This window comes from Podarcis cretensis (genome assembly GCF_951804945.1).
Source record: "Podarcis cretensis genome assembly, chromosome: 7".
NCBI lineage: Eukaryota > Metazoa > Chordata > Lepidosauria > Squamata > Lacertidae > Podarcis > Podarcis cretensis.
Genome location: NC_137176.1, coordinates 63,702,817 through 63,717,346, shown reverse-complemented (window position 1 = coordinate 63,717,346; position 14,530 = coordinate 63,702,817). Strand labels below are relative to the sequence as shown.

At 39.2% G+C, this 14,530-nt stretch overlaps 1 protein-coding gene across 8 annotated transcripts in view; it reads left to right on the top strand.

The window, feature by feature from the left end:
* Positions 1-12,887, top strand: part of PAG1 (phosphoprotein membrane anchor with glycosphingolipid microdomains 1) — a 95,660-nt gene extending 82,773 nt beyond the window's left edge. For all 8 annotated transcript variants that reach the window (XM_079983162.1, XM_079983156.1, XM_079983161.1 and 5 more), the window contains 4 exons: positions 78-174; positions 3,215-3,816; positions 5,564-5,623; positions 6,259-12,887. In XM_079983162.1, coding sequence (XP_079839288.1) covers positions 78-174; positions 3,215-3,816; positions 5,564-5,623; positions 6,259-6,609 — 1,110 coding nt within the window. In that variant the 3' untranslated portion in view covers positions 6,610-12,887. The remainder of the gene's footprint in view (positions 1-77; positions 175-3,214; positions 3,817-5,563; positions 5,624-6,258) is intronic.
* Positions 12,888-14,530: the final 1,643 nt, after the last annotated feature.

Below are 14,530 nucleotides of genomic sequence, written 5' to 3'. Positions count from 1 at the left end.
TAACAGTAATTGCTGAACAATAACTCTTCCCATAGCTGCTTCAAATGATATGCTAATCCATTCATTTTGCTTTGCAGCCTTCAGATAAGGAGGCATTTAGCCACTCCGTCACTAGTCTGGCTACAGACCCACTTGCCAGCAGTGAACAAAATGGAGGACTCAGTAATGGTGATGGTAAGAACTGACTTATCATTTATTTGATTTCACAGCACTCACAACAGCAAACGGGCACCATGCTTAGTGAGAGATAATGTGGAGGTAACATAAAATTTCTATCTGTGTTGTTCAGTCTGTTATTTAGGTTATCACTTGGTGCTTCCATTATCAATCAAGGAACATGAATATCTGAATTAGCGAAGAGAGATTAACAGATAGTTGAAATAAATAAATGAACCAACTATGCTTAAAAAGATAGGGATTTTGTTGGTAATTGTGTTCTGATTGGGTATGGGAAAACAATATTCAGGGAGACATCTATTTGTTTGCATAACCTGTATACATTTCATTGGCAATTGTAGTAATTTATCATATGCTTTTTAAATTAGTACCTCTAGGTCATATGTTTTAAGATAAGAAATGCCAGCGTACACAAGTGCTCTTACATTTCAGTCTCTGAAACATACTACTAAATTATAAATGCAGTGCTATCCTGAGGTAAAATTAACACATTTATATTCTTGGTGAACTAGATAGCTATAAAAATCCTTAATGATTCAGTTCAATCATTGTGAAGGTAATTGAAAAGTGAGTGAGTCTTCCTGCTTGGCTAAACATTTGAAATGAGTGTAACTTAAAAAAAATAAAATGCTGAAAGCTTTTATAAACTAGAAACACAAAATAAATACGTTCATATTCTGTGTCTTCCACAGCCTGGTATATTGGACTGACCTCCCTCTAACTATTAAATTTTAAAGATACATGATAGCTTGAAAGAAAGGAGGAACAGGTGTCAGACAGTGAAATCAGTGGCATGCACAAGGCCTGCCAAGAGTTTGTTTTTCAGAAAGAAAACTGCACACTGGTAACTCTTTTTAGTTACTTGTTGTCTTCTCAGGTTCCACAACCATTGCTGGAAACTCAACACTTCCATGCCATTGAAGATCTCTTGTAGAAGGATATTCTCCCTCTGCACCAGTAATTAATCACATGAATGAGCTCCACAAATTGAAAGGGACAGTGGAGCTGAGCAACTGGCCCCACCACTGAGCTCACACAGCACTAGACCCCTTATGTATACAAGCTGAAATGGATGTCTACGTAGGCTTCCATGGGAGCTGTACAATCAAGAGTTTCAGATTTTGTGGAAGCCGACATTTGTGGGTATCCCCAGCTTAGATAACTATACTTGATGCATATTCTCAGGATATTGGGGGTAGGGAGCCAGGGAGCCTCATTGCTACTTTCAACATGTGACTCAACAAGTGATGTGATTGTGTGATTATTTCTTCACATTGTATTCATTTCAAGGGCTCGTTCCTCAGCTCTCAAACACACGTCCTTCCCGCCAATGCAGTTCACAAAACAATACAAGGCAACTAAAAATAATAATACATTAACAACAAAGTTCAGGCCAAACAGCAAATAAAAACAGAAGTAGCAATTAAAACATTAAATATATGCCCAAGAGAATAAAATTACCTTGAGAAAACAAAGTCACCCCTGATTTGAGGTTACATTTGCACTATACATTTAAAGTAGTATCATACCACTTTAAACAATCATGGCTTCCCTCAAATAATCTCGGGAACTGTAGTTTGTTAAACGTGCTGAGAGTTGTTACGAGACCTCTATTCCCCTCACAGAGCTACAATTCCCAAACGTACAAGTGGTACACTTGTTAATTGCAGTAGCATGGCCAACTAGGTGATGGTAGTTGCATAGAAGTCACAATAACTTCGAATTCTATAATATCTGAACACAAAAGGTTCCCTTATTTAGGTAATAAACCATTGTCTTCTGACAATTTTATGCACATTTCTTGCCAAGTGATGCTGTATCTAAATTGCAAAGCCTAAAGACGATTAAGATGTCTAGGAAGGGGTGTTTCTTCAGCCTTGCCTCTTCTCTTTCCTGAGGGTTCTTTTTGACGAGAAAATCACCACCTTTAGTTAATCAAGACATTATCTAATACATGCTTCAAAGAGATCAAACTTTCTGTGCATAATCCCTATTAAAGGGGCTTACTTTGTTGTAGGTAGGAGTAAGAGAGGATCTTGTATAGTTGTTGCTTTCATCTTTGCTTGACTTAAATACTAGACTGAAAGATATCACAGGTTAAGCACCAGTGGAGGCAGGCCCATTAGGGCAAATGGGGCACCAGCCCACCAACTTTAGCCTGCTCTCAGCCAGTCCCCATCTGCCTCCCTTCTAATATATAGCCAGATCTTAGCTTTGTACTTCTGGAACTCAGCAGGGAGGAAGATGGAGTGCAGCTGGTGCAGAATTTGGCAGCCAGCTTGCACAAGACAGTTTGAGTATATTATACCAATCCTGGCCTGACTTGTACTGGCTGCCAATTAGTTTCTGGGCCCAATTCAAAGTGCTGGTTTTGTCCTATAAAGCCTTCAGTAGCTCAGGACTGCAGTACCTCAAGGACCACCTCTCCCCAAATGAACCAACCCAGACCCTACTATCACCATCTGAGGCCCTTCTTCGTGTACCTCCTCTACGAGAGGTTTAGAGGGTGGCAACATCATAATGGGCCTTTTCTGCAGTGGCTCCGTTTGTGGAATGCTCTCCCCGGGGAGGTTCGTCTAGTGCCTTCATTATACACTTTTTGGAGCCAGGCAAAAATGTTCCTCTTCAACCAGCCCTTGGGCTAATTAATATTCTACAGCTTTTTAAATGTGTTTGTGGGGGGTATTGTTTTGTTCTTTCTGTTGTAACTATTTATTTGTGCTTTTATCTTGTATTTTTATCTTGTGAACTGCCCTGAGATCTTTACATGAAAGGCAGTATATAAATCTAACAAACAACAACAGCTAGAATCAGTTGATTCCAGGTCCTTTTAGTCTCCTTCCCTTCCACCCTAGCAGCCCCAGTGAGCACCTGACATAATCCAGTGTATCTGAGGACCTTGGTGGATATTTTTTTTCCTGGAACAGGATATTCTTTTTTCAGGTGTGACCCTTCTGGTTTCTACAATGGATGTTATATTCTGCACTTACATTAAAGGCTCATGTTGCTCATATTATGTATATTCCCCCCTCCTCAGTTCTCTCAGAAGATAGCACAACTGCTTGCATCCAGCCTTATGAAGAAGTGCAAACCTCTGTTACTGACCTCCTGGATCAACAGGACAGTCAGGGAAGATCCTTAAAATGTCATCAAAGCAGGGAGCTACCCAGAATTCCTCCCAACAATGCCATAGAAACTATTCTGTCTACAAGAAATACAGAAAACGATCAGGGTCTAGGTATGGAGGGCCCCTACGAAGTGCTGAAAGACAGCTCCTCCCAAGAAAATATAGTTGAGGACTGTTTGTATGAGACTGTGAAGGAGATAAAGGAGCTGGCAGCAACAGCTAGCACAGAGAAGAGCTGTGACAGCAAGCCCAAAGCTGCTGTGATGGTTAACGGGAACCTCGATCATGTTGCCGAGCGTAAAGTCGAATCAGCTGAGTATGCCTCCGTGGACAGGAATAAAAAAAGCCGCCAGAGTGTTAATTCGGAGAGTCCTCTTAGCAACACCCCAGACCTGGAAGATGAAGCTCCGCCTCCAGTGCCTGCGAAACTCCTTGATGAGAATGAGAATGAGCAGGAGAAAGGAGCCAAGGAAGAGGAAGAGGTGGCAGAAGGGCCTAGTGAACCTGACAAGGTATACCTTATGTTGCTTAATCATTTGCAGAAGAGCAAGCCACTGTATTGAGACCTGCTCATGATGTCTATGTGTTTGTCATAGGACATGCTGTCCTATATTAATAAATAATGGAAATAAGGGTGAAATATGTTCATTAGTCATAGCAGTTTTCAGGTGTTTCCTGCTGACCTTCTAATCAGACTTCCAAGCAAACAGGACCATTCAATAAATTTCTGGCATTTACTGTAACTTTTGATTCAATATTGTGTTTGTGCGCATGCATGGATGTTCATGCATGTACACAAGAGTGAAATAGTGCTGTAATATAGGTGACTGTATGCATTTTGTGGTTATTTTGCTAGTATGAAAGCAACCATTCGTAAATGTGTTTGCAGAAATGTAAATGGTTATTTTTCATCAACGTCTGCTACATCCGATGCATTATTCTACACAAAAAGTAGAATAAAAACAACAACAATCCTGGCCTCCAAACGCCTGATCCAAGAAAGCCCTAGCTTTATTCTGATTTTGAGAAAAACCAAAGGTTTTTCTCCACTTCCACCCAGAAAAGCCCAGCTGCATTTTATGACATCATTTAAAATTAAATAGATTTTTTTTATTTTCCCATCTTCCAAATCTTCTCTCAGGCCTGTCAGCCTGTGTTCCTTTCAGATGTTGTTCATAAAACCACTTCCTTGAAACTGACTTCAGTGGGGCTTCCTGTAACCTCTGAATGGCACACAGCACTTTTGAAGCTGCATTCTCTGGGTGCTTGTCAGCTGATTGGCAGTGAAGGTGTGCATTCAAATGAAGTTACTTTCTTTGAACTTTGACAGCTATCAACCATCTGCTGTCAGGTGATTCCCAGATGAGTGCTCACACCCACCAGTCAAAGTTCGCCCACAGGGTTGGGGGAATTACGGTAATTTGGGCTCTGACATACCAGCTCTTCCCCATCCCTGGAATATATATCCTATGACGCTAAGAAGTGGTAGGTACTCACTCTCTTTATGTAAAAATGCCTTTGGTTGTTGTTGTTTTTCCAAATTTGCCAGTTTTGAGTATTGTATGTTGCCTGTCTCAGAGTACTGAAATTTAAATTATGTCGACCCATCCTCAAAGTTTTAACTGAACATTTATAATAGCTTAGTGGCAACATATTTTTAAGGCCTTTTTTGAATGGCTGGTTTTATTTTTATGCTGCACAAGGTAGAAATCCTAAAGAAAACTGTGGTAAATTATGGTGAGATAAATTAGTTGTTGCAGTAAACAACTAATTATTTCTTCAGAGTTTTTTATGTGTTGCTTTGTAACTGAACTGAACCCACCGATCTTTCTAAAACTAAAAAATATATATTAATTATCCAGTTATGGAATGTAGGTGTATTGGTATGATGCATTGAAAAATCCAAAGGAAAATATTCTGATTGGCCAATCAGCTTCATTTTAATTGTGTACATAAATGGACTTCTGCCGACATAGTCATATTTCAGTAAAAGTTTTTTAAAAATCTAGTAGAACTGGACTGATAATGTTGCTGATCATTCACCCCTCCTTATGCCGCTCAAGCTCATAACAAACGTTTTGCCGCATCTAAAAGCTCTACTTACCTTAAGGCTGTTTATCTCTGAAACTGCAGTGTGGGTTTTAGCTAATGTTGAAATGCATGAGTATGAAAATGACCACTTATGATGTACTAATTCCTAGAGGCAGGGTGCCTATCACTGCTATCTGTTAATAAAGCTTATTTTCCTGTCTCTTTCAGAGGCTTAGTTCACTGTCCTACAAATCTCGAGAAGAAGACCCATCTCTTACAGAAGACGAGGTGAGTTTCTTTTTGCATGAAATTTAATAATTCTGCATAAGTGCTGCATCATTAAGAAGGTCTGAGAATGGTGGGCAAATCTGTGCAGTAAAAGATGCCCCCCTCCAATGCAAAGGATTATTTTTGTTGGGCGCACATGGAAATCTGAAATCTGTAGCATTTTCCGTGTTTTATAGTAAAGCAAGGCATTCTCTGTAAGAGGGGCTCGCCTCTGGCAATTTAAGAAGCATCAGCCTGGTACAGAATCATAGAATTGTAAAGTTGGAAAGGACCCCAAGGGACATCTAATCCAGCCCCCCCCCCCCGCAATGCAGGAATCACAACTACAGGCATCCCTGACAGATGGCCACCCAGCCTCTGTTTACAAGCTTCCAATGAAAGAGTCTACCACTTTACCAGGAAACTGTGGTTTAATCTCTTGACTTCAAACCATGATATCAAAACTTGGAGGAAGCCCACAAACATGGTGCTCATCCTTAATCCAACAAACCATGGTTTATTGGGCCATAAATGTTTATGACTGATTCAGCCTATATACCACAGCATATTTCTCAGTGAATAATGAAGCCATAGTATGAACAATCGATTTGCTATTTTCATGTATTTAATTCTTTCCCTTTCCCACCCTCCTCTAGATTTCAGCAATGTACTCTTCTGTAAACAAACCAGGCCAGGCCACCAGAGCACTGGAGTCTACATACACCTGCATTCCTGAAATTGTACCTCAGAAGTCACCATCTATTTGCAGTGGTCTTTATGCCAGTGTGAAGGATTTGGAAAATACCCCAAACCTTACCGCCATGCCTCAGTCAACAGACAGACTAAATGGGGAATTAGAGCCAGACTATGAAGCGATTCAGACTATAAACCGTGAGGAAGACAGAAATGTTTTGGTACTGAACAACAGCCAATCAATCCTCCCACAAGAGAATGACTATGAGAGTATTGGGGATTTGCAACAGACCAAGGACATCACTAGGCTTTAACTATGTAAGATGCAAGACTCTGGGAACTGATGATTGGCTGTATTTCAGAAGACCCAAGGTGGATTCACAGTCAACATTTTATCACTTACAAGCTTGACTGACAGCTTAGCATACAAAATTATCTCCACTGAAAACAAAAAGTATTTCATGTCAAGTGAAATGAAAGCTCTGCCTATTGTCTGCTTTACACATGGAAATCACCTTCTAGATGTAACCTCACTATGGGGGGAAAGCAAGGGATATTGCTCCTTCTGAAGAACAGAGAAAGGCAAAAGGGAAGAAAAGAGGGTTTTTTTAAAAAAAAACCAAAAACCTAAAAACACAACCCTTAGAATGTTTTGCCAAGATATGTGATGCCATTTGACTGCTCTTGTAGGTACTGGTTACCACCATAAAGTATAGATATAATCAAAGCTGATGGTACTGGAAAGGCTTCCATAGAGAGAGCTAGTATTTGGTAAAAAGAGTTTAATGTTTGCCACTTGCTGTGTGTGTGTGTGTGTGTGCGTGCGTGCCTGTGTTATATGCATGCGCGCGCGCGCACACACACAAATACACACAAGATTTTATTTTTCTTTAAAAGGGTATTTTGTCATCTATTGGGGGGGGGGAGTGGACAAGTTGTAAATTCTCTTAGGATATTTTCACACATGCACCATTTGTAATGTTTGGCATGCATGGTATTATTTCACTGTGTATACATGCCAGCTTCCAAACAGCTAATTTGCAGCAACATGCTTAATGCAACCATGGAGACTTTTGTCACTGTAAGTCAACAAGGAAGCCTGACCTTAATCTTATGCTTCAGCTTTCGTCTTGCTCTGCAGAGGTGGGAAAATGCTAGGAGAGGGCAGGGAGATGGTATTTTGGGAAATCTGCACATCACGTTTTGAGGAACTACAGTTAAATATTGTTGAACGTGGTTTGCACTTTTGTTTGCTGTACTGCATACAGCATGTGGCCCTTTAGTTGGTGATGGACTGGAAAATCCCATCATCCCTAATCATTTTCCACGCTGGCTGGAGTCCACAACATTGGGAAGTGGGGAGTGTCCCTGGACTATAGTATGGTACTGTCATTCACAAGTGATCTATTCCCACAATGATTGAATAAAACTTGTAGAATCCATTTCTTATCCCCTGTAAAAGTACACTATGATTTATTTGCATTTAGAACCTCCATTTTCTTAATGGAGATACAACTATAATGCTTTAAAGTTTAGGATTTAATACACGTACACATCCTACCTTTCACTCACAATCACTTTGCTTTTGAAACGTACTGCATTTCATTGTTTCCCCAAATAGGTGGCAACATTTGCATCAAGTGTGCATCCCACATAGAAAGGTACTAGATGCAATCTTAAGAAATATCATTTTTTAACAAATGAAAGGGGGTAAGTAAAACATTAGACATGGAGTTAATTAGTGAGCAGGTTCAGAGATGACTTCAGAGTATTCAGTATACTAAAGTTTAAAGCAAACTGTAAACACTAAGTTGTTTAATTAAGATGAATGTTAATGCACACAAGGAAAAATAATCCTTACAGATTCAAGATTACTCTCACTAATTTACAGTTTCCATTATTCTCAGAATTACTCTGGACAACATTGACACTCGCTAAACCCATTTAAAGCGGAAGCCAACTTCTTTATATTCAGGCAAGACTGGAAAGTTTTGAAGTAGCACACGGCAAGAAGTATTTTTTTAAAAAAAACAGGCTGCTGAGAGTCATTTGTTTTTCACATGTGTTGCTGCTTCTGTTTTTTTTTCCCTAGACCCATGTAGGAAAAATACAATGTGTGATGTGTCTGTCCATGAGAAAACATGCTTTGTATAAACAAACAGAGGTCAACTTCCAAAATGTTGTATGTCTTGCTTGCTGATCCTCTTTCTACCACCCCCTCTCTATTACCTTACCACTACGCTTAACTTTTGTATACATACAGCATCCTCCCTAATGCTTTGTTCACTTGATTCATTCAATTTGCAAAAGGAGTAGCTGAAAATGTATTGTTGCATTTATAATAGTATTTGTGGTGCTATGCTGTAAAACGTGAAGGAGAGTCACACATCTCCAAACATTCAGACGCGTGTGGTGGACTTGGTTTAGACAGCTGCAACTGGGTGAAATAGCCCTAAGTAATTAGTGTTTCCAGGCACTTGGAAAGATTTGCTTTTTTTAATGCATATCCATTATTTGGATTGTTTTGGACATTTGGTTCAAATTTCCAGAAGATGCCTTGTAGCTGACTTGCAGCCTTAGCCTTAGCACCCATTCAAGTTTTTGTGTAAGCACTAATGATAACATCAATTGCCATGTGATAGCTTAGCTCATTAACCTGCTATCACAAGTTGTTGCCATATGAATTGGGTACCCATTCAAGTAGAGGCCATTTCAAATGCTTTATGCAGCAGCAGTAATTGTCTCCATGGAGTAAAGAGTTTTCATACTGCTATCATATTTCTGGTATCAGCTACAGTGGCATGCCATTAAGTGGACTTTCTCTGCTTTGGTGGTGATCTATGTGCTAAGCCAACACTACATGTCATCACTATTGTCTAGATTACCTCTTATGTGGAGGCTGTTTCATGTGGCAGTCATAATATTTATACCAGCCTTTAAACAAAACTTGAAGTACAAGCACACAAGCCCTTAGGATGGTATTCAGTGAAGTTTTACTCAGAGGAGGCCCACTGAAATTAAGGAACATGACTTATCCACACTTACTTTTTGCCCTATCCTTTCCAGGTACACTTTAAAGCTCTGCTTTTCATATAAGAATAGACCTATAGAGATGGAAGGGACCCTGAGGATCATCTAGTCCAACCCCCTGCAATGCAGGAATATGCAGCTGTCCCATACGGGGCTCAAACCTTCAACCTTGGCGTTATCAGGACTGTGCTCTAACCAACTGCACTATCCAGGCTTGTTAACCAATTGAGCTATCCAGGCTGAGCACTCGTTCCAGAGCTTTCCCTGTGGAAACCTGCTCTTTTAAGCTGTAGTGCCACAAACAGCAATTCGAGGTTTCTGTGGATTGCTGTTTGCTCTGATTCAGCATTAGAGAGCAGGTTTTCATAGGGAAAGCCCTGGGGATGAGAGGAAACAGAGCACTCATGTGGAGCTTTAAAGCATGGACTGTGCCTGGAAATTGCAGAGGAAAGGTAAGTGTGGGTAAGCCCTAAATTAAGTCCCCTAATTTCTATGGGTTTACCCTGAGTAAAATTTATTTGAATACCAATGCCTGGAATTAGCATCACTCAACCAATTACTGTGGCATTCCAGATAGATATGCCTGTTTATCTATTTGGAATTTAGGGATCTTTGTTTGTGAATGATTAGAACAATATTTTCCTGGAAGCCCTAGTAAGGTATGTGCAAAAAAGCTGACAGTGAAGAAGATCCCTGCTGTGGGGATTGTAATACCAGGTTCCAGGATTCAAACTTCTCTTTTGTTAAGGCTAGCTCTTCTCTGGTGGCAAGTAGGTGTGTTTCAGCCACCATGTTGCTCAGGACATAAAACACTGTGCCTTTAGAAATCCACCTTCTATGAAGTCTTCTGGTTTCCTGGACAGTTTCTCTTCATCAAAAGTATACGAGGTGCTTTCTCTTTAATTTTTCTAAGGTGCTTAATTAAATATCCTGAAAAGCTACTTCCTTGTATATGTTGCTGGAAGCTAATGTTTCTAGAAGGAACACTTTGTTTCCTCTAGAAATTTCTACTTTGCTTAAGATTGGAATCCCATATGCTCAAGATGGACTCAACAGGCTGGAATGACTGACTTGAACCAATTGAGGCAGATTTTTTGTGTTGAAAACTGACTACTGTATCTCTCTCCACCTGATGTTGAGTTGTATATTGCCAATGTGTCATTCTGTGTTTGTATTAATTGTGTGGAGTAATGTTTTGGTGTAAGAGAAAGATAGAACAAGCCACCTAACTAACCTTTGAATAGGCAGACACACACACGCACACACACACACACACACTTACACTAGCTATATCTGTGCGAAAGTTTTTTCAAGGACTTAGATCTACTCAATTCCATTTGATGCTCTGAATTGAGACCATGTTAGTTTTGCCAGCTGCATGCCAAAAGCCAGCTTTAGCAGTATATGTAGTACTTGCTGCATTTTCCATAATATATCAGGAATTTGCTCCTCTACAGAAACATTTCTGAAAGAGCTCTTTTTACACACAATGTTAAAGTTGTATCTTCTAGCATGAATGGGCAAGACTTGACACCTGGGAGAACCACTGCGAGTGCCAGGCTAGATGAAGGAACAGTTTGACTCTCATACCCGCCAACATTTCTTTGATGAAAATAGAGACATCCTATTCTATAATAATAATTTTATTATGTATACCCACCCATCTGACTGGGTTGTCCCAGCTGCTCTGGGAAACTTCCAATATAGATAAAAACATAATAAAACTATACAGGGTTGCCTTCAGATGTCATCTAAAGGTTGTATAGTTACTTATTCCTTGGTTTGAGGGTTGCATAACTCCATACTATCCAACTTTTCTCCGTTGAAATTAGGGACATCCTACCATACCCTCTTATATTTATCTGATAAAAATAGGGGTGTCCTATGGGAAATTGAGACATTCCAGGATCAAATCAGAAACTGGGACAGCTTCTGTAAACTTGGGACTGTCCCTGGAAAACAGGGACACTTGGTATAATTAACATTTATATGTATAATTAACATATATTCTCATAAGAAGTACCACATTTATCTTAGCAAAAATACAGAAGGGTTAACTTGTTGCTACATAAAAAGTTAATGTTAAGTTAATCACTCAAGAATCTCATCATGTTAGCAGTCATCAAGAAGTTGTCTGTGTGCGTACACATTTCGTCCCCAGTATTCTATTACTTTTTAATACTATCTTATAGTGAGATAGCATGGAAATAATTCTCTGTTCTTTGCTTTTGAAAGGTGCTATGCCACATAAGGTACAGTTTTTAAAAATAGTGCATTTATGTATTTTAAATTGTGTTGTGCATCTACAGCCACAGGTGATGCTTTAGAGTTCGGTAACCAGTTTTATTGAGAATAATTTTCCAGCAATCTCCTGAACTGGTCAGTGAACTCAGTCTTGTCTACAGTTCTTTGTGCATGTTGATACACACAAGGAGTTGCTGAATGAGCAGTCTACCTTTCGTTATGATGGATGGGATAGAAATGCATGTCCAAAGGAATGCATGCACTATCAGCTTCCTCCATTCAAATGAATGGTGGACAATGGTTTACAACCCAAGAAGTGGTTTTACAGCTGAGCTTTTGGGATTGCAAACAATTGCCCACTTGCATCACTGACTGTAATGGGGTCTAAGTGCTAAATCGCAGCTGCTGTGAATAGAAATCACTAATCATTTTTACTACTGTAGCAATTTCTTATACAATAGGTGAGGCTTTTTTCACAGCCTGTCTGGTTATGGTTTTATAATCTATAGAGTTTTATACACTGAGCAAGCAGGCAGTAAAGTAGTTTCATTTTCAGAAATTATACACCACAAATTGCAGCTTGGAATAATTCTAGGTCTTGTTCTACTTTTAAAATAATTCATCATCATGACTAAGGTATGGTTATATCAGTGGATAAATGCAATGAAGTTCCCTTAAATATTTCTTGTAATTGTATGTACAGTCTGATGTAATTTAGCGATTCTGTTTTCCTAATATTGTTCATTTAGTATTCCTAGCCAATTTAACATTTGGCTGCTGAAAGCACAGTAGGCAATTATGTTTATTGACTGTAAATAAGGACAAACTTCTGTATAACTGCATTGGAACAAGAAAGTGTGGCTTAAGAAATACAGTTCAGTGATATATATATATATATATAAAACACTTTATTTATGTATTGCAGTACCCTCGCCCTATCGTATCAGTGGATAAATCCCTTCATTTTCTTACTTTGCAAAAGGTTTTTGTGTGTTCCCATTTCAAAAGGCAGATCATAAGGCATATGGAGTGCTATTTTTCCAGAAAAAGAGGCACCGGAACTCACCGTGAATGTCTTGTTCTCTTATAATTACAATAGCGCCTACCAGAGAAGTGCCAGAACTGAGTTCCACTGAGTTCCAGCTGGAAAAAAAGCCCTAGGCATATAACTTGTGGATTGTTAGAGATCTATGTAAATAGTGTTTAAAAGGATAAAGGTTTTGTACAGAGATGAAACACATATCCAAACCCCCACTATGGAAACTATATTTAAAACCCACTTAATAGTGTGGAATAAAGTACAATAAAAATTGCTTAAGGGAATGCATGCATCTTTTTCTTGGTGTGCTAGGAGTTTTCACAATTCTTTTGACTCCTTTTTATAGAACATGAATAAGAGGATTCATAAATACATTTTCATGAGTGTATTTATTTAAAAGTTTAATATTTCATCTGCACTAATAAAAGCAAGAAGTGTTATGCTCTTAATCGAGAACGAAAGGTAAGTGGTGAGGTAACAAAGTTTGTTGATGATTGTAAATTGTTCAGGGTAGTTATAGCAAAAAAAAAGAGATGTAAGGCGCTCCAAAAAGATCTCTCCGAACTGGGTGAATGGGGAGTAAAATGGAAAATGCAATTCAATGTAGTATTAGAACTCGGGGCCATGAAACTGAATGTTGGAAAATTCAGGACAGCCAAAAAAACAAAGTACCTCTTCACATAGTGCATAGTTAATCTTTGGAATTCACTCCCATAAGCCATAGCGATGGCCCCAAATTCATGGAGAATAAAAACTATCAGTGACTGCTAATCACAATGTTTATGTTGTCCCTCCATTGTGCCTCTGAACACTAGTTGCTGGGATTCATTATTGCACTCGGGTCCTGCTTGCTTCCTACAGGCATCCTGTGACAACGGGATGCTGGACTAGATTGGCTTTTGGCCTAATTCAGCAGGGTTCTCAATTGATGGATGCAAGTATATCTGGGCTGCGCTGCACTGTAATGCCTTGAGCATATGTATTTTAGGAGGACATAAAGCTTGGACAATGCATCCCATTGGGACTTTTCCCCACCCACCCCCACTCCAGTACCTACATAGCAGAGAGAATATATTGTGATCTTCTTTTGTAGGGAAAAACTTTCAGCCTACTTCTTATAGTAAGGGGAAAGATAGGAGCTACCTGGGTTGGCTGCTCAAGTTTATCATTTCATAGGCGTGGGGTGCCAGTTACCAGGAAGCACATACTGTATTACATGCACTGCAATCCCATGCACTTCTCAACAACTTCGGCAAAAAAACCAAAAAATAAAAAAGCTCCACAACTTTTGTGTCACTTTTTGAAATAGGGCAACCCTAGCGTAGGATTGCAGACTTAATGGGACAAAGCTATTTCCCCCCTCTTAAATGGCACCCAAGACACCCAGAAGAAAATCATTTCAGAACGGAAAGTGACAAAAAGTGAACTAAAACAAAGATTGTGCTCGATCATTAAAAATCAGCCTAGTAATCTGCCTAGCAAAATCAAACTTCACAGGCTGTAAAACCAGCTTGGTCTTCTGCTGGCTAAAATCCAAATATGTCTGATGGTGGGCATCAGTAATAATAATAATAACTATTAATAATAATAATAATAATAATAATAATAATAATAATAATAATAATACCCCGCCCATCTGGCTGAGTTTCCCCAGCCACTCTGGGCAGCTTCCAGCAGAATATTAAAATACAATGATTCATCAAATGTTAAAAGCTTCCCTAAACAGCCTTCAGATGTCATGGCACATAAACAGATACATTTTAAAATGTGTTGAGAGTGACTTCCCATTTTGTTAATTTTGTGTAGGATTTTAGACATGACTCCATTTCTTATTACATTGGTACAAACTGAAGTCAACATAGCCCTTTCCCTATAACGTAGATTTTAAATGATTTCCAACACCAATCAACAATATTTGCTCT